We start from the raw sequence: 23,613 nt of genomic DNA on the forward strand, positions 1-23,613 counted from the left end.
AAGGCTCAGAAAGGGACACACAGACACACTCACATCATGCTGGCCTCTCTCTGTCTCTTCTTCCCAGCTTCCATCTTCAACCAGCCTACCCCTAATGGACCATATACTTTATTAAAAATATATAGTTACAAACTCCATTGCCCATCTGGGCTGTGCCCGGGGGACCTGGAGGGACCACAAGGGGGGTGGTTCTCGCCCTGCCCCCTGGGGTCCCACCACTGCACACAAACCGGACACCATCCAGGGACCAAGATGGCTGGCTTTGGGCACCAGCCAGCTGGGCAGGGGAGGGGGCTAGGCTTGATGGGCTGGGATGGGGAGGGGGCACAGAGAGGGACTATACCTCCTTGTCCTGCGGGTACAAATGGCAGAAGGTGGATTTGGTGCCTCCAGCTCTCCATTTATAGATATTTACAAAAGTAAGTCATGAGCAACAGGCCAAAGTCATGCAAAATAAACACCCCCCCGTCCTCCCCCCAAACTAACCCACTGCCCACCCCAGAACCCCATGATGCCCATCCCCCACCCCTAGCAGTCCAGCCGCCTTCCCCAAGGTTCTGAGAGCAAAGGGGCATGTCCTTGAAGGATAGGTGGGAAAAGGGTGGTGGGCCTGGGGTCCCCAAGCTGCCCGTGGGTGGGTGCTGGGGAACCTGGGCTGGTAGGACTGAGGGTATCCTGGGCCCTTCTCAGGCCTGGGCTCTGGAGTCAGTAGGAAGGGATGCCCCAGTTTTTGAAGCCCCCAACTCCCTCCAGAAGATCCACGGAGCCAGAGTCAGGCCTGTCCTGAGTGCAGAGGGGTGTCCTAGCCTCCCACCCCGAAAGAGGCTCTATGGGAAGCAGGGAGGGCAGCTCCCGGAGGTCAGATGGCAGACTCCCTGCGGTAGGAGATGTTGTCCAGCGGGAGGGTGGCTTGCATGCGCTCCAGATCCAGGTGGCTGCCAAACTCCAGCATTCGGATGATGCCCGCCTCCTCCTTGGAGCCCGCCTCCAGGCCCAGGCCCGCAGCCACAGCGGCGGCAGCGGCTGCCTCCTCCTCCATCTCCTCTTCCTCCTGGCTCATGAGGGCCAGCTCATTCTCGTAGCAGAAGGCACTGGGCGGGGGGGGCGGGGCGGGCAGCACGGTGATCTTGCTCTCCTGCAGCTCGCGGGCAGAGCAGCAGGGCGTGCCGGCCACCTCGTAGGTCTTGTGGAAGCGCGAGTAGTCCACCTTGTAGTGGCTCTTCTCCTCGAAGACCACGGGCTCAAAGCGGTGGCCCCACAGGATCTCACTGGCCAGGTAGGAGCTGCGGGCCTGGGTGGTCATGGCGGTGGCCTCCACCATGCCCTCGAGGATGACCACGATCTCGAAGTCCTCCGACTCCAGCTCCTCCTTGCCCATGCCGTAGAGTGGGCTGTCCTCATCAATCTCATGGACGATGATGATGGGCGACACCAGGAAAATGCGGTCCAGGCCGATGTCGTAGCCCACATTGAGGTCCCGCTGGTCCAGCGGCAGATACTCGCCCTCCTGGGTCATGTAGGGCTTGATGAGCTGGGCCCGCACATGGGCCTCCACAATGTGGCTCTTGCGCAGATTGCCCACGCGCCACATCAGGCAGAGTTTGCCGTCGCGCACCGAGATGACCGCGTGGTGGCTGAACAGCAGTGTCTGCGCCCGCTTCTTGGGCCGGGCCATCTTGGCCATAATGGTGCCGATCATGAAGGAGTCGATGACACAGCCCACAATGGACTGGACCACCACGGCGATGACTGCCAGTGGGCACTCCTCCGTCACGCACCGGAACCCGTAGCCGATGGTTGTCTGTGTCTCCACTGAGAACAGGAAGGCGCCCAGGAAGCCGTTCACATGCATGATACAGGGCTTGGGGGCTGCTGGGGCTGCCCCACCACTGCCCACTGCGGCCCCTGCCGAGGCCACTGCTGGACTGGCCTCCAGGTCACCGTGGAAGAAGGCGATACACCAGAACAGGAGACCAAAAAAGAGCCAGGAGACGAGGAAGGCTGCAGAAAAGATCATGAGCATGTAGCGCCAGCGCGTGTCCACGCAGGTGGTGAAGATGTCCGCCATGTAGCGCTGTGACTTGTTGCTCAGATTGGCAAAGTAGACATTGCACTGGCCGTTCTTCTTGACGAAGCGGTTGCGGCGTTTCCGCCGGGGCACGTGGGCCTGCCCGTTTCGGCTGTGCCCGTGCATGTCCTGAAGCCGGCGTGGTCACCTGGGGAGATGCAGGGCCTGGGAAGGACAAGCCAGACATGAGATGCAGGGGAGCCCCCTCCAAGAGCCCCAGAAGCCCAGGCTCAGTGGGCACAAATGCCAGCCCCAAGACGCTCAGGAGGGGAAGGACCTGGGCTCGGACCCAAGACCCCCTCTGCCCTGGTGGGCAGGATGTGACAGTTAAGATGGTTCTGACGACAGGGAGGGGGTGACCAGGCCTGAGCTGGGCCTCCACAGCGGGCCCAGCTCTGGGATTGGGGTCTGCAGGATGGGAAGCTGAGGCCACCGGGATCCAGGTCCTAGTCCGAGCCCCTCACACTGCCCCGCCCCTCCCCCCTTGTCCCATGTGACCCCAGCAGAGGGAACAGTGAATGCTCTGGCCCCCACTCACCCCCTGCGCTCCGCCTCTGCCCTTCTGGGTCCCTCTGGGGCTGGGCATTCTCCTGTGTTGTCCAATACGGCAGCTACGGGTACCTGTGACTCTTTACATTTATTTAAAATTAAATAAAAGTTTAACTTCAGCTGCCCAGTTGCACTGGCCACATTTCAAGTTCTCAGTAGCCGCATGTGGCCAATGGCTACCATACTGGACAGAGCTGATACAGGGCATTTCCGTCTTTGCAGAATGTCCCACTGGGAAGTGCTGGGACCCACAGTCCCACCTCAGCTCCCGTCCTGCCCCCAAACTTGTTGGGAGCAGTGGTGGGTGAAGATGCCAATGGTGGTGGTTAAGACGGAGGAAGGGAGGCCTCACACTTTGTTCCTGTGTAGGCATCGCTATTTCCAGGCCACAGGTGAGGGACAGGGGCTCTGAGAGAAGTGACCGGCCCAAGGCCACACAGTTGGAGAGTGAGTGGGTCCAAGCCGGTCACCCTTCAGCCCTCAGGCGCTGTGATGAGTTCCCCGTGTGGAGACAGGATTGGGGGAGGCAAACGCACCCACTGCCCAGCTATGTCACCTGGGACAACTCATTTCATGTCTCTGAGCCTCAGTTGCTCCATCTGTAAAATGGGGATCAAAACCTGCCTCACAGGACCCAGGGAAACAGTAGGTGCTCAGTTAAAGCCAGTCACCCTCCTGCCTTCCTTCCCGGAGTGGGAGGAAGCTGGTGAGAGGCAGGATTCGCCTGTCAGTGTCCCCAGCTGTTTCAGCGGAGGCGGCTCCTCACCCCACCGGGTGGCAGGCGCACCAGCTGGGCCCACAGAGGCAGATCCTCCGTCCCCACCTCCCTTCCACTGGGCACCCAGGAGAGAGTTGGTGGTACCCAGGGCCCCAGTGGCTGGCAGACCAGGACTGGGCCTGGGTTCCTGGTAACATTTTGGCCCAGAATTATATAAGGCTGGAAGTTTCTATTTTCTGTTCTATTCTTCTTCCTGATCTAATTGTGCATCTGTGGCAATGTTTATACACTTCCCCAGTTAAGGACAACTCGGTTGCTGCAGCAACCGGTGCGCGCCAACGCTGTAATTTAGAGATCAACAGCTTCAGAGCCTGCCTCTTCCAGGGAGAAACTCCCTCTCTTAGCTCAGGGAGAGTGAGCCCTGCCCCCCAACCCCTCCCCCGTGGCCACCCCACCCCAACTCTGGGTTCTTCTCACTTCCCACCTTAAAAGGAGCTCCCAGGTTGCATAGTCCTGGATTGAAGTCCCGGATCCACCATGTAACTTGGACAACTTATCTGACTGCTCTGAGCCTCAGTTTCCTCATCTGGAAAATGGAACCAGTGAGACCCATCTGTCCAACAGGTATTGTGGACCTCCAATGCCTGCCCTGAAGCAGTTATAGCTCTAGTTGGGAGGCCCAGGATGAGGCCCTACCTAAGGTCAAACACAAACACAGGGTGGTGGGGACCCTGGTTCTCTGCCCAAAGGGACTGGTGCTGACCTGGGGGATGCATCTTGTATTGCAGGAGAGTGCTTTTCATGGGGCACCCACTCTCCAGCAGAGCCCTAGGGTGAGGGATGAGGGAGATGATCTCTCCATGGTTATAGACTGTTGGCCCCCATCAGCACTACTCTGGGAGTGACAGATTCTCTGTCAAGCCCCACGCCCCCGGGCCAGCCCTCAGGCTCCAGATATCCCCACCCCACACTCCCAACCCCAACTTTAACACATGCCCCAACCCCTGCCTTTCCCTGACCCCCAACTTGCAGCCTGCTGGGACCACAGCTTTGCTCCCACCCCTGCGCCTCCCCTCCTGATCTTGCCGACATTCCGCAAGCCCCTGCAGTGGGCCAGGTCCTGCACTGCTCTGCCCAAGCCAGCTCAGGCCCGTGCTCAGAAATAGCCTCTCCTGGGCTGTTGGGAAAGCTGCCCCAGACACAGATGCCCCCTCAAGACCCGTCCCCTCCACCATGGAGAGGCCTGTGTGCAGCCTGTGCCCCTGAAGACCCTCGGCTGCTGGGCGCCAGCCCCTTGTCTGCACTGACCCGCTCAAATAAGCCGGCCTGCCCATCGCCAGGATGCCTCAGCAGGAGCCAGAGGCTTGCCCACCAGCGCGCGGGCTGATCGGCACAAAGCCCGCCCAGAAAGTGCAAAGGACAGAGCTTGGCGCTGCACATTCACGGGATAACCACCGGGAAGGCCAGGTTTTCTTTCCCTCGTCTGACACACGGGGCTTCCCGGCAAAGGCACAGGGCTCCCGGGAAAAGTGGGGAAGAGAAGGGACACAGAACTCGGAAGCCGGGGAGAGGCCTTGACTGCCGGGAGCCGTCCTCCTCTGAATATAGATGTTTTATTGCAAGAGAGAGCGAGCACCCTGGTTGTTCAGGCGCCGTATTGTGCCTACAATTAAACGGCACTTTTCTAGAAGGCCTGGGGCTGGTCTAATTCGCTTGCACCGAAGGGGACCTATGAACACACATGGAGGGACACAGTCTCCTATGCTGGAGCCCCTGGGGGCTGGTCCCTGTGCCTTCCTGGGTGACCTCATCTCCTTCCTGGCCAGATTCCTCCTTCAGTCCCTGTCCTTTATTCTAGGAGTACATCCTGAGATTCCCTTCATGGCAAACATTCTTTCTTTTGGGGAATGATGGGTATGAGAGATGCTGACAGCTCTTTAAAAATTAATGTCCTTTTTTGGCAAAGTGAAGGATTGACAATGTGTCAGTCACCACAGTTTTTTTCCTTTTAATTTCACTGTGCTGTGAATATCCAAAATCTGGTGCCCCTAGTCACTGGACAACTAGGGAAACTGAGGCCAAGAACAGGGCTTTGGCACTGTGGTCAGCAGGAGCCAGGGACACGCAGGTGGAGGGAATAGTGACGGTGACCAGTAGAATTGTCAGCTCATTGGCACCATAGCTATCCTGCCCCTTCCTGGGGTGCTAAGGAGGCCTGGGGACCCTGCCTGCTGGGGATCCAGAGGAGGCAGGAGGAAGACCCCGTTCCTGCCACCTCTTCAGTCTGCGATCTGATTTTATGACACAAAATGCCCCCTCCTTTCCTACAGTTCCTTTGGAAAAGAAAAGCTGGTGAAGTGGCAGCATCCCAGGTGGGTTCTCACCGAGTGCTCCTGAAACCTGGAGCAGGCAGGAGGCCCCTCTTTGGAGCTCTCAGCCAGCCGGCAGGGCCTTTGTGCATCTCATTGTTATGCAGTGGGACAACAGGGGAGGTGAAGTGACTTGCCCAAGGTCACACAGCTCAGCCCTTCTCTGTGGCTGCTCTTGGGCAATGAACCCTCGGGCAGTGCCAGCTCTGTGCCAGCACTTCCCAGTATACCTCACTGAAGTGTCAACGTAATCCTCTGTTTATTTAACGAGTATTTATTAATCACCTACCACAGCATCAAGGGAGGTTAGTACTTCTCTTCCCAGCTGAGGAATCGCAGGCTGGAGGTGGGGGAAGTAGGGGTGAGGTAGAGGGTCACACAGCGGAAATGGCAAAGCCAGGATCCGACTCAGGTCTGGCTGGCTCCAGGTTCCCGGCTTACCCTGGCCCCCGGCCTCTGGTCTTGGGGACCCTTCACATCCCACAACACCCTATTCAAGCAGAATCCCTCTTGCCTCGCCCCAGCTTGCCAGGCCCAGCCTGAGCCCTCTCCAGCCTCTGAAGCCCTCCCTGGTGGCACTGCCAGCCACGAGCTGGTTCCACCCTCATGTCTGGAGTGGCAAGGTCTGGTTTTCAGCCTCAGTACCGCTGCCTCCTAGAACGTCCTCTCTGGACCTTAGTTCCCTCATGTGCAAAATGAAGATGATGATAAAGGTACCCACCTCACTGGGCCACTGAGGCCAAACTGGTAACGACTATATGATAGAAACATCGGCTGATGGTTCAATGGGGCATCGCAGGTAAAATGAACAGAATATGCTGATGATGATGATGGCGGTGGCGATGAAGATGAACATGAAGGTGAAGATGACGGCGCTGTAAGAACACGGGACTGGGAGTCGGGAAACCTGGCTTCGGGTCCTGGTTCCACCACTAACTCTTCCAGCCAGGTGCTCCTGCTCGCCATCTGCAAAATGGGGACCACAGTTGCTCCCTGGCAGGAGAGTTGGGAAGGTGTAATGCAACAAGGTGCCCAGCACAGCCTGAAATGAGGCAGGTGACCCGGTGGGCGTTCCTGAGGCTGAGCCTACAGGGCTTGGGCCCGGAGGGCGAAGCTAACTCCTCCACCAGGGGGAGCAGGCGCGGGGCGATGCCGGGCATCGGGGCCGAGGGCTGACTCGGTGTACCCATGAGGGCTTCAAGAGAGTGGGAAGATTTCCCTGGAGGAAGTGAAAGGAATTAACACCAGTGTCCCGTTTCCCAGCCCCAAGAGGAGTGCTGCGGTTGCCCCTGACTCCAGCTCTGATTGAGCCCCCAGGCCTGGACCCCGTGGTTTGTGGGGGTCCCTTCAGCTCTACGCATGGGCTTTGCAGGAGGAAAGCGCTCAAGGCGGAGGCAGCCGAGTTGTGTTCCTCAAAGAGCAAAGGGCAGCTGAGGATGGCTCCAGCCCTAAGAAATGCTGACAGATGTTCCTTGCCACTCGCTGTCCTCTTCAGGCCCCTGTCCTGCTCTTCAGACCCCAGGAGGTCTGACTAGCTGGTCTTCAGGGATCTTGAGAGCCCACATCTTCCCCCTCCCAGCACAGTGGCTTAGACCCTGGACTCTCTGTACCACTTCTGCCTTTGTAGCCTTGGGCAAGTTACTTAACTTCTCTGGTCTCTGCACTCCTCATCTTTAGGTAGGCCTAATAATAAGCCTTACCTCATAAGACTGTAATGAATAACTGGGGTCACGCATTTCCCATGCCCAACAGACTGAGTGACTGATGAATGGCACCAATCACTCGCGAGGCTGAGCAGTCCTTCCTCTGATCCCCACTCCAGAATTTCAGGTATAGCAGCCAGAGCCCACCCCGCACCCATCACACAGCCCTGCCCAGTTTGTCTTCTGACACCGGCACCAGGGGGCCGTGAGTAAGAGCAGTGACTTCATAGTCTCACGTTACTGGGCCAGCAGCAAGCTCCATTCTGCTAGTTCCAGCAGGCTCCTAGAGCAACCTGAGCTTCAGCGTCTTCGTTTGCAAAGGAACATGGTGATGCCTACTTTTCAGGGCGTTCGTGAGGGCCAGATGCAGACTGTCAATTGTCAGAAAAGCTCAGGTCACAGTGGGTGCTCAATAAATGCTGTTCTACCCCCACACCTTCCATACCCTGAAATCCACTGCACATGTAGCCTCTGCCCCAGTGGCTGGTCATATGATATCACAAAATCCACACAGAGAACTTAGCGTGCACTTCCTCTGTGCAAACACTACTCTGAGTACTTTATACTCATCAATTTCTGCCATCCTCCCCATGACCTCAGAGGAAGGTACTATTATTATCCGTACTTTAGAAATAAGAAAATCGTGGCACAGAGAAGTTCAGCAACTTGTCCAACATTAAACACAAGTTGGACAAGTGGCAAAGTCAGGATATGGACCCAGACAATCAATGCCAGAGCACATTCATTGGACACTCTGTTTTCCTGCCTCGAAGAAACAGTCACATTGCATATTTCTTCCAGTAGGTAAACATTTAACTCTCCCTACTATGTGTCAGGTTCTGCCAAGTCAGTCCTACTGGGAAAAGAAAAACTGGGTCACAGGACAAGTTGAAGTCACAAACTGGGTCCCTGATTTTGGGTCCAGCCAGACCCTAGATACACAGGTGACTCTGGGCTCCAAAGAGGCTCTGAGCTGTGTGGGGTGAACAGGCTCATTCCTCCAGCTCTGCACCTCGCTGCTCCCTCCCAACCTCTCAGCCAGCAGGTGAACAGGCTTAGAAAGCAAGTTTCCCAGAATGCCTTCTGGTCATGACCAAATGGCAGGAGCCGGTGGCTGGAGGACCCCATCCCCTGCTGTAACCAGGTGTGCCCACCCCTGGCAGGAGCCCCTTTCTATTTTCTAGACAGTCCCACCAAAGAGGCCACCCCAAGGGATCAGAAAGTGAAAACTGGTCCGCAAAATTTCTCTGTCCCAGAACAACCTCAGCTCTTTCATAGGTGACAGGATTCAACCTCCCACATTGTGACTTCTAGTCCACTGTGTACTCTTCCTCCAAAATTGCTCTTTCGAGTACTATTTGTTGTACCCTTGCTGTGGGTCAGGCACAGGCTGTGGACTCATGCAGCTTACGGATGAGCTGGAGAGAGACGCTATACACATAGCATGTGTTTGCGCAGATGGGCCGTCATAAATTGTAAGTTACTTGAAGGAAAAGTGGGGTGTGATATGACAGGAGACAAAGGGCTCTCATTTGGGGAGGTCCCCGAAGGTCTCTGTGAGCAAGTGACATTTAAACTGAGACCTGAGTAGTAAGTAGTCAAGTTGATCAGGAGAAGGTGAGGTATGGAACATTCCAGAAAGTTTGGTATGTCAAGATTATGCAACAAGTCCAGGTAGACAGAGTGAAATGAGCAAGCGGAAGAGCTGCCCAGGATGAGGATACAGAGGTCAAGGGTGGGAAGGGTTGTGAATTTCATCCTTATGCCATGGGAACAGGTGGGCAGGCAGTCGGGTTTTGCCTGGTTTGATCTTTTAAGTTTTCTTATGAAATCTTTAGGATAAATAGGAATAAGGAATAATAAAATATACTCTGGGTATCTGTCACCAGGCTTAAGAAAGAAAACATCCTCAATATGGCCACAGTGGCACCCCTGCCCTTATGTGGCCTCAGAGGCCTCCAGTGTCTGAGTGCGGCACACACAGTGGGGTGGGATATGTGGGACACAGCAGAAGGCCGAGACCAGCGAGGGGGTAATGCTGAGCCCTGGCCAGTGACCATGGTGGCTTGGAGCTGCCAGGGTGGTGGCAGTGTTGCTTGAGAGAAGTCAAGAGATTTGGGACACATTCTGGACCAATAGCCCACAGGGCGTGGTGGTGGGTTGGATGGGGTTGAGTGGCGGGTGGCGGGAACAGGCAATGTGGGGCATCACAAGAGGACCAGGTTTAGGGAGCTGAGAATGTCCAGGTGAAGTCCACGGCACGTGCAGTCACAAGAGCCCGGCCGAGCCGGGTGTGTTTGGTATTGAATGCCCGGAGGCTGTCAGAGCGGGCGAGATCGCCTGGGACAAGACGCCTGGATGAGAAGAGACAAGGGCCTCAGACCATGGTGGGGGCACAGCCGCTGAGAGGTTAACAGGACAGCCGTGCCCCAGAAACCAAGAGGAGAGTCGCTCAGCTGGCCTGGACCAGCCCTGCCCACCCGAGTCCAACAGCCTCCCTCCCCTCTCCACTTGGACGTCCTTCTCTTCCTGGCCACAAAGGGCCAGAAAGGACGAAGACTCCTTGTGGGCAGAGGAGAGGGGAGGCTCTGGGATGGGGGAGCTCTGGTGACTGGGACCAGGAGCAGAAATGGCCTTGGTGCCACAGGGTCTGCCCTCGCCATCCCTGCACCCCAGCACAGGGGGAGGGGGGGTGTGGAGAGCCCCTTTCCCCCGCCCCTGCCCCCACCACACTGCCCTTCTGTCCTAGGCCTCTCAGCAAACAAGACTCCAGGAGCTGTGGCTGCTGGCAGGGGGAGAGGGGCCCCCAGCTCTCTGGGGAGTGGGGGCTCCTCACTCAGGCTCACACAGGATTCCTGCATTCTCTGCTGGGCCCACAGGCTGAGCCTAAGAGGGGGTACGGGGAGGAGGACAGGTGGGGAAGGGGAGTCCCAGGCTCCCTCCCTCCCTTGGGTGGCTTCAGAGAGCTAGGGCACTGCCTGTGACACGCGTGTGTGCCCCCGGGACCTCAGCCTTCAGGCTGCATGCTCTCTGCTCTCCGGGAGACAGGCGCCCGGTTTGCCCCACCCAGCCTAGAAGCAGCCCGATGCCCATCCATGGATGGCACACACCGCACAGCCAGAAAAAGGTTGGGGGAGCCCTGTGAGGAGCATCCTGGGTCTTCACGATGTGTTTTTCAGTGAAATAGGCAAGTGATGAACATTGAGTTCTACCGTTGGTGTGAGAAAGGAGAGAAGAGAATTTATATATAAACGTATTGGCTTGTCTGTGCTTGTCTGTGGATGGAGACCCAAGAAATTGGTGACACTGGCTGCCTCAGGGAGAGGAAGCAGGTGGCTGGGGATGGGGTGGGAGGAAGAATTCTCACTGTATTCCCGTTTGTGTCTTTTTAATTTTAGAACCACATGAATGTATTACCTATAGAAAAAAAGACACATAGAAAGATTTAAAATTGGTGTGTACATATGTGTGATTTTCTTAGAAGGGTCATACATTATTTAGTCCTCAAAAGGGACTGTGGCCCCAAAAAGCCTGAGAACACTTCACTTCAGTGCTGTGTGGCCATGGCAAAATGCCTAAACCTCTCTGAATTGCATCTATAGAATAGAGAGGAATAACACTGACTTCACAGGCATGCTGTGAAGATGAATGGTGACTGTGCAGGGTAAGGGTTTATAATCTGTAAAGTGCAGAAGCCCTTCTGGAAAGGGGTAACTTACCACCACCTCCCATTCTCTTTGCAGCCCCTTCCTGGTCTCCCCTGAGACCACCACACTCCCAGCAGTTCCAATAGGCTGAGCCCTCTGGGCCCTGAGCGCCCTTCTCCAGGTGTCCCCTCACTCTCTCACCCCTCCAGCCTCTGTACTCACACCCCACGCAGTGCCCAGGCTCAGCCTTGGCTTAAATACCACCCACCCCAATTGCCCTCCAGAGCAGATTCGTCCTACCCCCACCTGCCTTCCACAGCTCAGTCTGTGACGTCCCTGTGATGCTGGGTTTGGGGGGGTGTCACTCAGGCCTGACACCTGGCAGCATCCTTCAACGCTCCAGAAGCCCGACCTTCATAGTAACGGTGTAACAGCTAACATTTAGCGTTACTCCCAAGACCTGGCCGCTCCTCTGATTCTCACCGCACCCTGGAGGTGGGAGCTGCTCTTTCATCCCCACGTGGTGCTCAGGAGCCTCCGCAAGTGGGTGAACCTCGGGACTGGGACCTGGACGCTGGCCCACACGCCATCCGTCGGACCCGCAGAGTTCTCCCTGCTCCAAGCCACGTCCCTACCAGGCAACTCTGCAGCTGCCCCCCGTGCCTCTGCCCAGTCTCCTCCCCCTGTGGGCTGAGGACCCACGTCACTCTTCTGCTTAGGGCTCTCAGGGCTTCCCATGGCACAGGCCTGGCCTCTCTGACCTCACCCCCTCCACCCTCCACCCCAACTCCCAACCACAGGCACCTTGTCCCTTCAACACACCACATTTATTCCCATCTCTGGGTCTTCACATTGGCTATCCCTTCTGGTTGAAATTTTCTAAGATCCCACCTCTTGTACCTTCCTACCATTCAGGTCTTGATTCAAAGGCTGCCTCCTCCAAGAGGCCCTCCAGGCACTCACTGTTTGTGTCCTCATCTTCCTCACAGCATCTATCCAACCCAAACCAACTTCGTGCAGTCTCCTTAGGTGTAGGGACCTTGAATCTCTACCTCTTTCCTGAACCCCAGGGCCTGGCACATAGCAGATGCTTAATAAACATCTGATGACTGACAAAGAAACAAGATAATTTCAGCCCATCATAATTCCCGTGAAGGACCTAAGCAGGATGACAGGACAGAATGTGACTGAGGGGGAGCTATTTTTGTCATCGAAGTCAGGGAGAACCTCTCAGCGGAGGTCTCCTGAGCGGAGACCAGGAGACCTTCTGTGGCACTGGAGTGGAGGGCAGGATGTCTGAGGCCTCAGGCCTCCACCTCCCACTCCCACAGAGCACTGGCTTCTCCGCAGGTGTCCCCAGGGGGCCTCCTGGGGCTGAGCAGGGCAGCCTGGCTTCATGGGCCCATAAGAGAAGCTCCAGGGAGTGGGAGGGGGCACGGGGATAGGGGAGGCAGGCAGGACAGAGGGCTTCAGAAGGGCCAGAGCCAGTGGGAGGGGCACCAGGCCCGGCTCCACTCCATGCACCTGCTCATCTAGAGCACGAGTGACTGTCACTCTGAATGCCTACTACAAGTAGATAAAGTGCTACGTGTTTTCTCCTCGTTTCTGACCATCTGCCCAGCTGGTTCCTAAGGCCAGAGACTTCCAGATTCCACTCATTCATTCATTCATTCATCACTAAATATCTGCTGAGCTGAGGCAGCATCTGCTCTGCGCCTGGTGTGTCCCCAGCCCAGCACAGTGCCTTGCGTCAGAGGGTGCCCAATAAATCACTGTGGAATGAATGGCCATTTGCTGGGCACCTACTGTGTGCTGGGGAAGACAAGTGACTAAGATACAAGACTGTTTTGCTGAGCTCCCCATGTGAGCATGAGAGGACAGGAGGCAAAGGGTTTGTGTGGCCAGAGGGCTCAGAGAGAAGATCCCCGGGGAAGAGGTGGGCAAGCAGGGAGCAGAAGGATGAAGGGGGACTGAGCAGAGGGCGGGACCTAGGCCCAGGGGCAGGTGGCTGACTGTGGGCTTGGGGGCCTGGAGCAGGGTAGGCTACTGGCCCAGGGAAGGGAGGTCTAAGGACAGAGTAGTGGCATCCTAGAATTCTCAACACTTTTATGCTTAGGAACTGAGCATCCTGGGAAAAAAGAATCTGGACACCCAAGCCTCCATCAGATGTTTCCATCCAGAGCAGGAGCTTTCAAACTTTCTGACCAAGACCCAGAGTGAAAACAAACATATTGTATATTGCTACTCATTACATGATATATTTTTTTTAAAAGCTGAAACAAGAGCATCACAGAATAGTTACTGCACTACCTACAAATTCTTTAAATTTCATTTTTAAAAAATATAGTGAGCTCACTAAATCAATTTCACAACCACTAGTGGGTCAGGACCTGCAAGCAGTTTGAAAAACACTGACCTGCAGGGTGCTTAGGAGCTGTGAATGGGCTGAGACGTGGAATGAAGTTTTGTCTTGAAGCTGCAGCTGCCCATGCTTGGCCCATGGGCTTTGGGGCCACAAGCATGTGGAGAGTTGCTGAAGGCCACTGGAGAATACTTGGAACAGTCTGTTAGGCCCTTAGGGTCACAGGACCTCTGCAATGCGGCCCAAACAATAGGGACTCTGGGTTCTGGGTCCAATCCCTTCCCTTGGCCCTGTGTTACAACCTGATGCTATCCCCTAACAGATGCCATTCAGCAGTTGTTTGCACACCTCCCATGACAGGGAGCTCACCCCTCCTCAGGTAGCCCCACTGGAGTATGGGGAGCTATAACTAACTCAGCTGGTAACTGCAACTCCGTTCCATGGCTGACTGTCCATTCTCCTCTCAGTCTCCTGGCCTGTCATCTCAGGGACCCAGGCCAGCTCCAGCATGAGGCCATGGCCCACTCTCTGCCCCACCAGGTCCCCTCTCCTCCCTGTTGCCCAGCTCCTGCCCACTGTCTGGGGGATGGCCCTGGAGTCCAGCCAGAGAGAGGCTCTTTCCAGGGTCAGGTGGCCTCAGGATTTGCAGCTGCGTGGCCTGGCAATGGCGCTCAGCCAGCCCCACCGCCACCCAAGCCGATCTGGAGGGCTCAGCAGGGAGATGGCGCATGGATGCCCCAGGGAGCCAGAGGAGCAGTATCTGAAGGTGAGGGCCGGGCGTGTGGGGGCCGCGGGCCTGGAAATCTGCTGGGAATTGCTCTGGAATGGTCCATCCAGCCGCACAGCAGCTCATGTCAGCAACAGGCCATGGAACACTCACAGGCTCACTGGATCTTCCCAGCAACCCGCAGACGCAGGGGCACAAGTCCACCCTAAGGCCAGGGCACAGCGGCTTAGGGAGGCCCAAAGGCTGCCCAAGGCCACACAGCTGCGCAGGATGGAGCTGAACTTGGACCCAGGTACTGTCTGCCCATCCACAGGCCTCACTGAAACTACAGAGATGGGGAAGAGAAGCGTTGGGGGAACCGGGAAGCCAGCCATCCCTCCTGTCAGAAGCAGGCTGAGTCCTCCAGGCCCAGGGTTCCCTCAGGCCTGCAGACTGAAGGCCAAAGTGGGAGGCAAGTATCAATTACTAGAACTTTCCAGACACAGCAGGCTGCCTGGGAAGATGGTGAGCTCCCCACCAAGAGGGGTGTAGGAGGCTCTGAGCGACTGTAGCCTCTTCTGCCACCTTCCATGTCACCCACAGCCAGGGGCCCCTAGTTTGTGCCTGCCACCTCCCCTGTATGGCCCCATGGGGTTCCCAAATCACTGGCCCCCATTCCATTTGTCCCCCAGGGTGAGCAGCGCCTTAACTCTCACTGGGCAGGTGGCAAGCCTGACTTCATCCCAGGCCTCCCAGGGGAGAGGAGAGGCTCCTACCTGGAGTTTGGGGTGGGGGTTGGGGGTTGGGGTGGGGTGGGGGACAGACACTGCTGTAGTGCCCCACAGGCCAGTGGCGAATCATGGCACCAATTCTGCCACCAGGCCAAGACTGGGCCAACACGCTCCCCGAGGATTCAATTTCCCTATCAGTCAAGTGTGATCGGTCCCTTGCGGTCCCGGCCTAGCTACCTACGGCCTCTTACCTGCTCCTCCTGGCCCAGCTAAGGCCCGCCCCCCTGCCCTGCAGTCCAGGAGAAGCTGGGGTACTCTCCGAGAACACAAGGAGCAACAAAAGGAAAAGCCAGACCCAGCCCTCCTTCCCAACCCTCATTGCAGGCTGCCCCTGTTTCACAGAGGAGCAAAGAGAGCCCCCAGGGGGACAGTGACCTGGTCAAGGTCCCATGGGGTGAGTATCTGAGCCGGGACCCACTCCCAGGCCTGCCTGATTCAGGCAAACGTCTTCCTTCAGCTATGTCTGTCGTGACAAGGGGTTGCTACCCCTTCTCCTCTCTCCAATCTGGGGATTTTTCCCAGGAGAGGGGGTAGAAGCAATCCAGCCCTTCCCTCCCTCCTCCAAACGTGACAGATAAAGGGTGTCTGAGAGGGGAATGGATGACAGCAGTCCTGGGGGTTGGAAGCAGACAAGTCGGGTGGAGCCCAGGGCCAATCAAGCCCCAGCTCTGCTCCCATTGCTGTGTGACCTTGGACAAATCACTGTGGTCTCTGGGCTCAGCTGTTCCATCTCCCAGGAGAGTGCTGAAGGAAAAGCAGAATGGGGCTGCTGGGTAACGCTGGGGATAGTTTTCTCCATCAGCCCCCTACCTAGCTGTAGGTCCATACCCCTGCCACGCTCTGCTCTTCTGGAGGCCACCTGCGTGGCCCACCTGGCCGGGCCTAGAACAAAGCTCCCAGCCAGTAGGTCTCCACGACAATGCCTTCTCCCTACACAGCTCTGGCTGGGGTCTGGGACACCAAGGACCACCTTTCCTGGGAGCCCCTCTCCTTGACCTGCCAATGCCCCTCATGGGCACCTCACCAACCCTGCCCACTGAAGCCAGATGTTCCATCTGCTAGGATGGTCACCAACTGGCCAGGCAGTCCCAGAATGACTGAAACTGGGGACCTTCCCAGGAGGACAAACAATATCTGGCTGTTCCCACCTGCCAGCCCTTGGGCTTCTCACTGAGCCTCAGTTTTCCCATTTGAAAAGTGGGGGTGATGGTCCTCCAAGGGTGGCAGGGAGGACTACGGGACATCACGAAATATAAAGCCCCTTGCACACAAGGGCTTGTCCCCCCTCCTGCAGCAGGAGCCCTGAGGAAACCTTTGTCACCCCAGCCACCATGCAATAACACCATCTATCTGAGCAAATTCACATGTATGAGTGTGTCTGTGTGTGTGTACAAAAATGTGTGATAGTATGCAAGAGTGCATGCAAGTGTGTGTGTGTTGGGAGGAGGCAAGGCAAAGGAAGAGACAAGGCCACACCCCAGCATGCCCCCCACCCCTCTGCCTGGCCACTCTGTCCTGCAAAACTGGTCTTAGAATCAGGCAAAACTATGGGGAGAGTTTTGCCAAAACAGGTCAAATCTAGTCCCAGTCACTTTCTATTTATGGCCAGCCAGCCACTCCCCCTAGCTGAGCCTCAGTTTCCCCTTCTGTAACCAAAGAGAACCACTGAGGCCCCAAGTCTTCCATGTTAGCCGTAAGGACCTGGTAGCAGGCCACAGGGACAGAACTGGCCCAGGCCTCTGGGAGTAGGGGGCTGAGACCCAGAGCAAGCCAGAGCATGAGCCCCCCCTGCCCCCCATGCTGCACCCCACCCACCACCCTGTGAGCCCTGGGTGCGCGCGCCTGCAGGAACGCGCATGTGTGACTCAAGATCTATTCATAGCTGAGCTCCACCAGCTGCAGCGTCACAAGCAGAGGGGCCTCAGCCCATATTATTATTTCAATTACCATCTGAATTAAAAGTTTGAGCAGCGATCAGCCCACGTAGCAAGGGGAAGAAGGAGCAGGAGAAAAATAAAGATGAAAAGGAGAAGAAGAGCTGTGCCCGGAGATTCCCCCCACACCCCAAGGAGGGCTGAGTCGCCTAGGAGGTTTAAAGGTTATTCCAACCCCCTGGATTCCTGCCCACCCTTTGTCCAGGGCCTGGGGTCCTCAAGGGGATGGGAGGAGTATTTTGAGATATCAGCCCAATGGCAGCCACTTTGCGGAAATAGATGATTCCGTCCAGATTCTTGGTCTCACCGATGTTGTACCAAGCTCAGAGAGGGTAAGAAACTGACCTAAGGTCACACAGGGAACCACATGCAAGGTTGCTGGCTGCAAGATCCTATTGCCAGGCAGGTCCCACCCACAGTGTCCCCTGACCTCATAGGCCATATGACACTGACATCTGTGGGCAGGACCAGGCAGGACAGAGGTGGGCCCTTCTTTCCTGCTGGTTTCTCTACCTGCTCCCTCTCCCTGGTCCTGAGGCTGACTCACCCACAGCCCTCACCTAGAGCAGCTCTCTCTCAGCCTTCTGCCACCCACCCAGCAGTCTGCACTGGCATCCCAGACCCCATGCCACCATCAGCCCAAAGCCCCTTCCTCACTCACTGGAGCAGGGGACAGAGAATGGCCCAAAACAAACTCCCTGGGCCCTTTTGAGCAGGTCATTTTTTGTCTCGGAGTCTTAGTTTTTCCATGTGTAAAATTCTCCCCTCGGGTGCATGTCTGTCTGTCTTCAGAATGGAGCCCCCAGGGGATCCCTGAGGGGGTGTCATGCTGTGGGGGCGACACACTGTCTCCTGCCAAACTGCAGCCCAGGGGAAGGATGTTTATCACTCTTTTCCCAAGGAAGTCCCAGGGACAGCTCCCAAGAATCAGACTGGCCCAGACTCAAGTCCAGGCTCCTCTTCTTCCCTGCTGTGTGACCTTGGGCAAATCACATAGACTCTCTGAGCCATGGCTCCCCCATCTGTAACGCAGGGACATCAAATCAATACTGTGGGGTTGCTAGAAGGATTAAACGAGAAGGCATTGCAAGAGCTCCCAGCCTAGTGCCTAGTGCAACAACGTGAGTTTCCTTGCTAGGAAGTCGGTAAATGATGGGTGCTGCTTCCCAGCTCCTCCTGGGGAATAGCAAAGCCTCCTGGGACTTTGGAGGTGGGGATGTCATTCAACCTCATCCGTAAAGGAGGAGTCACCAGGTCAGGATCCCTGGCAGGTACTCATCTGGTTCTGCTTGAATAACTCTGGGAATGAGGAGCTCACTATTTCACATAACATCCACAGAAGCTCCCCATCTTTCTTCACCTCCAGCTCTGGAAGTCTTCTAGAAGGGGCCATGATCTTCTAGCTAAACCCCAAATCCAATCTGTCCCTGCCTGGGACTGCCTGAAACTGGCTTTAAAATGAGTCTGAAAAGGAGATCTTCAAATAGGGCAAGAGGAATGGATGGGATTAATGCCCAGCGATGGGGGGATGAAGGGAGCCAGGGAGCAGGAAGAGAGAAGGGAGGGGGCCAGAGTGAGAAGTGGGTGCCCAGAGCCCCTGGGTCCTGCCCAGGCCTGCCACATGTGCCTGCCTGTGTGCCTGTCTCTCCCCAGGCAGGTCTGGGCACCAGCAGCTCTGGGTTCAGGCTCCAGCTCTGCTTTCTCCACCCCGAAACCATCACTGTGACCTTGAGTGGGTCCACTTCCCTCTTTGGGCTTCAATTTCCACTTCTGTAAAATGAGGGCATCAGGCCAGTGCCTTAAGCTCCCAGCCTTCTCTCTGAATACAGACACTGTCCCATGTCCCCGCCAGGGCTGGGGTTGGCTTGCTCCCTGCCTGCAGCCCAGCATTCAGGTGCCACAGAGCCCCTGAGTGTCTGTGGTTTCAGAGCCAGACCCTGCCTTTTGCACTGTCCCCCTCTTTCATGTCTGGTACCTCTTTCACTTCTGGTGACTTTGACGGTTCTTGTGTCTCCATTTTACAGGCAAGGAAATGGAAGCAATGAGAAGAGCTGCTCAAGGTCAGAGAGAGCAGTTCAAAATTCAGGACTGCCGGTCTATACGCAGGAGAGCAACAGGACTCGAGGGCATCTTCTTTCAGGAGACTTTCCAAGATCTTGAGTGGCTGACTCTTCTCTGTCTACACACAGGCAGAGGGTGGGGGTACCGACCCAAGGTCACACACAAAGTCAATGACACATTGGAGTCCTGACCCCAGGCTCCCTGCCTACCAGGCCCCTTCTAGCCAAGGGGCCAGCAACGTGGTCTGACCTCCTGCCCTGGCCCAGGGATCTCCCCGAGCCTGGAGCCCTTGCTGTGCCTCCAGATCCTCCCTGGCTGCTCCCCGAAACCCCCCACACCTGGACCTGAGGTGAGAAGAGTAAGCAGGAAGACAGGAAAGTTGAGGGTTGGCCCCTTGCCCCCTGGCCCTCGGGCCCTCCCTCTCCTCTCCTCGTGCAGGGGGAGCAGCGGTGATGTAATGCGCTCGCTCGGCTTTGGTCCCGGTGCCAATCTCAGAAGAGAGACGACAGATTGCGTGAGCCAAATTTGGCATCCTAGGGGGAGAGGCATGAAAAGTGGAGATGTGGAGGAGAGGAGTGAGGAGCCTGGGGAGGTGAGGGAGAAGGCCCCCTGCCCAGCAGACCCCGGAGTCACCTCTCCTCCTCGCACCCCGCCTCCTCTTTCTCTCCAGCCCACCTGGTCCTGGCGCCTCCCCTCCTCACTCTGAAAAACCAGCCTGGCTGCTCCCCAGACGCACCAGCCCCAGTGCTGCCAGTCCTGCCCCCCCAGCACACGGCTCCAGCTCCGTTTCCCACCACCGCTAGTCTCCTGGTTACCGTGTTGCTGGTTGTCATGTCGCTTACATGTCCTCGTGACTCAGTGGTCCCCGCAGAGGGGCCCCCTCCTCCTCACACCCCCTCAGCACTCGCCCCCGCCTCCCCCAGATCCACATTAAGAACCAGCCCACCCTGTAAGCCTACCCTGTTCCTCCTTCCCTTCCTTCTTATCCCAAGCTAAGAAAGCTTTTCGCAGCATCTCCCAGAGCTACTTCATTCCGGGTTCCACAAATGTCTGTTAAGAACCTACTGTGCTCCAGGCTTGTGCAAGCTGCTTTCAGAGACCTGACATAGTCTGAAAATCATTCATCAACCCTGTGAAGTCAGTACCATCATCCCCATTCTGCAGTTGAAGAAACTGAGGCCCAGAGAGGTCAAGCCATCTGCCCAAGGTCACTCAACAGAAGCTTAAGGCAAATTCTGTCTGCTTCCAGTGCCCCCAAAGGCTTTTTCTGGGAAAGGAGCTTTCTTTTCAAGGGCAACCCAAAGGCTCCTGGGGAACAGCTCTCAAGCCCCAGACCCCCCTCTGATGCCTGGGCACTCCTCTCAGCCAGTCCTCTGTCTCAGGCCATATTCCCCACTTTCCATCAGCTGTTCATCTTCCCAAAGGTAAAATGAGTTCTTCCTTCCATCTGCCCAGCACTTCCCCCAACCCCCAAGCCCTCAGCCCATCTGGGCCCAGAGAGCCCCTGTGAGGTCAGTGGGGCAGTGGTGTCCTCACTTCACAGATGTGGAAGTTGAGGGTCAGGGAGGAAAGTGACTTGCCCAGGGTGCTGGTTCCACAGCTAGCTGAGCTGACTTCTAGGAGTCTGAACATAAGGTATGTGAGGCCCACTGCCTAGTGCAGAAAAGTCCAGAAAGGGCCTCTCCTCTCAGTGGGGAACAGTCGAATGTTCTAGGCTTGGCCCTCCAGGCTCCAATGTGGATATGGGTCAGCTTAATGTTCAGCAGCCTCTGCTGCTCCACGTGGCCGCCCAGCCCTAGCCCACCACCCTCTTCTGCTTTGTTCTCTCATCCCAGGCTGAGCCAGGGCCACAGGGTAGCTCTTAGGCCCCCAAATTCCTGCCAGCAGCCCCCCAAAGTCCTGAAGCTTTGGAGGTCACGGGACTGGAAAGTGTGGGAGAAGTGGAATAGACATTTTACACATACACGTGCACGTGCGTGCATACAGGCAGGCGCACACACACACACACACGTCTGGCTCCTCTCTGGGTCTTGCATGTGCTGCCCTCAGGCGTCCCTTCCTCAGCTCTTGTCCCCTCAACCTGCTGCTGCCAGCCTACAGCTTTTGAGGCCTTCACCTGCCCTCTATGCCAGGCTGCCTGCCCCAAGTCCCTCCGCCACACTCCACCCACCGCCTCCCTGCATCCTCTCCCAACCCTGGAGCCTGGGCGCTGGGGGCAGGAGTGTGGTGGGGTGCTGGTGGGAGACATTCAGTGTGTTGCAGAGAAGTATCCCTGATGGGGGACCCCATTCGGGCCTTGCTTTCCTTGGGGTTCTCCTGTAGGGAGGGAAAGCAGTCTTTGCCTCTCTCCAAGCCTCAGGTCTCTGCCACTGTGAACCATGAAATACTTCCTTTACTGGATTCCTGACCATCCACCCTGGGGTCACCTGGCCCAAGTAGGTGCTCAAAACATAAGAGGTGGGATTTTGTTCTCTTTCTGATCAGAGGGCCATTTGCAAACAGGTTGCTGTTAGAGAGATGGAAAGGACACCCCCACCCCCAACCTTTGCCACAAGTCATCTGCCTCAAATCTCCTCCAACAACTGCGATGGGAGGAGGTACGGAGAGGTCGTGGCGGGGCAGGAGGTCAAGGCCTCTTCCACCCACCTCTCTTCTTCCAGGCAGCAACCCAGACCTCGACGCTCTCAACCGACAGACCTACAGAGCTCGCCAGCTCCCGCGGAGTCGCCGTCCGCGCTTAACCCGCGCCTGGCAGCCGAGACCAGGGTTCGGAGTAAGGTACTGAACGGACGGGGCCAAAGGTGCCGACCCACTGGCGGGACACACAGACGCGCGCGCGGCCGGACACACGGACGGACAGCGCCAGCGGTGGGCGCAGGCCCGGCTTACCGCGGGGCGGAGGGTCCGACGAGCGTCCGGGAAGCGGCCAGCGGGCGCTACATCCCACGGCGCAGTCGGGCGGGCGGCGTCCCGGCGGGGAGAGGGGAGTCCGGGCGCCCCCTCCCCGCGAACTCGGCGGGCCGGCCCCGCCCCCGCCCCGGCCGCCTGCGGGTCTGTCTGTCGGGTCTCCGGGCCTCCGAGCCTCCGCGCCGTCCCGCGCAGCTCCCCGTGGGCTGCCCAACTTTCAGCGCTGCCCCGCGCCGCGTCCTCGGCGCCGCCGCGGTGTCAGCATCGTCGGCCCCGGCCGGGTCAGAGCGCGGGGGTCCCGGGGCCCATGGCGCTCGGCCGCCCGCGCCTGCGCCCCCGCCGCAGGGGCCCTCGCTCCGCCGCCCCCGGCTGTGCCCTCGCTGTCCCCCGCGCCGTCCCCCGCCCTGCGCTCAGCTCCCTGCCCCGCTGCGCTCTCCTCCAGCCGCCTCGGCCCCTGACCTTCCCTGCGGGGTCTCTGTCGGCGTCTCCGTCGCCCCCCCGGGCTCTCCCCCGCCTCCTCCCGCCTCTGCCCTGGCTCTCGCCCCTGCGCGTCTCTGTCTGTTTCCCTCCCGGTCTCTGTCCTTCTCCGTCTCTCTCTGCCTCCCACTCTCGGTGCGGCCCCCGCTGTCTCGGACCCAGGCCCCCGCCCCTGCCGCGTCCCCGGCTCGCCCGGGAGCCCGAGCTCCCGCCGCCCGCGGCGCGCCGAGAACTCCCAACTCGCGGCACGCCGCCCCGCTTTGCGAGACTTTCGCCCCTCCTCACACGTGACCCGCGCCCCACTGCGGAGGCCGCCCCCCGCCCCCTCGGGGCGCCGGAGCTCCAGGCGGCCCGCGGGTCCTGGCTCTGCCCCTTCCTCTCTGCCTAGCCTGGCATCCCACCCCTCCCATCCGCCCGCCGCGCGGGGCACAGGCAGAGGCGAGGGGCTGCATGGCCCCGCTCCTGCCCCAGATCCTGCCCGGGTTTTCCTCCGCCCTCCAGGAGCGCTCCTCCCAGAACCCATTCCGAGAATTCGCTCCCGGGTTTTCCAGGCCCCCAGGGGTAGGGCTGCAGGGGTCCTCCGAGCCTGGACTGGGGTAGGCTGGAGACGGTCGGCCCTGGACGCAGGGGCGTCGGGCCGCTTCCCCCAGCCCGGCCGTCCCCCTCCTCTCCTGAAGTACCAGCAGTTAAGGACCCTACGCACTCCGCTCTTAGCGAGAGAGGGGCCCTGTTAGAAGGACCCTCACAATCACCTAGACAGCACCGTTCCATTTTACAGCCTGGAAGACTAAGTACCAGAGAACGTCACAGCTTGACCAAGGTCACCCAGAGGTGGCATGGCTTGACCAAACCCCAATCTCGTGGTCTCTACGTCACCATTACACCAAACTGTCTTTGCAAGTGAAGATGCGGGCTCTTCTCTTTCCCGCTCTGAGTGCCCTCCGGGACTGGGCTCCACACTCCGGACTGTGCGGAGCAGACCCAGCATCCCGCAGCCCCTAGGGAGCCGGCCACTCCTGTGGCCATCCTGCCGCCTCATGCCCACCCTCCAAAGGCGCAGGAGGGAAGGCACTCCTCCTCCAGGGTGGTAGGATGAGGGAACATGGACAGGTAGACAGCCAGAAGAACTTCCCTGGGAACCTGGCCATCTCTGACTTCTCCCAGTTAAGACAGGCAGAAACTGAGGCACCTGAGCGGGACTGAGGACTCACTGAATATGAAATCTCCTTCTACTTCTCCTCCAAGCTGATACCTGAGAATGTGTCCAGCCCAGGCAACAGCACACGAACCACCATAAGTGTGACTGTCCCATCCCCATGGG

At 57.7% G+C, this 23,613-nt stretch overlaps 1 protein-coding gene across 4 annotated transcripts; it reads right to left on the minus strand.

Annotated features, from left to right (window-relative positions):
• Nucleotides 1–502: 502 nt before the first annotated feature.
• Nucleotides 503–22,675, minus strand: KCNJ4 (potassium inwardly rectifying channel subfamily J member 4). 4 transcript variants are annotated; one of them, XM_037006957.2, is made up of 4 exons: nt 21,798–22,675; nt 6,426–6,670; nt 2,607–2,697; nt 504–2,233 (listed from the first exon to the last, which is right to left on the minus strand). In XM_037006957.2, exon 4 carries the CDS (start codon nt 2,192–2,194, stop codon nt 860–862), a length of 1,335 nt encoding a protein of 444 aa, XP_036862852.1. In that variant the 5' UTR covers nt 2,195–2,233; nt 2,607–2,697; nt 6,426–6,670; nt 21,798–22,675; the 3' UTR covers nt 504–859. The 4 variants fall into 4 exon arrangements, with proteins under 4 accessions (XP_073069983.1, XP_036862852.1, XP_036862853.1 ...); XM_037006958.2 differs by lacking the exon at nt 2,607–2,697; XM_073213882.1 differs by lacking the exons at nt 2,607–2,697; nt 6,426–6,670; nt 21,798–22,675 and adding an exon at nt 3,820–3,920 and having other exon boundaries at nt 503–2,233.
• Between the last annotated feature and the right edge of the window lie 938 nt (nt 22,676–23,613).

This window comes from Manis javanica, chromosome 10 (genome assembly GCF_040802235.1).
Source record: "Manis javanica isolate MJ-LG chromosome 10, MJ_LKY, whole genome shotgun sequence".
NCBI classification, from domain to species: domain Eukaryota; kingdom Metazoa; phylum Chordata; class Mammalia; order Pholidota; family Manidae; genus Manis; species Manis javanica.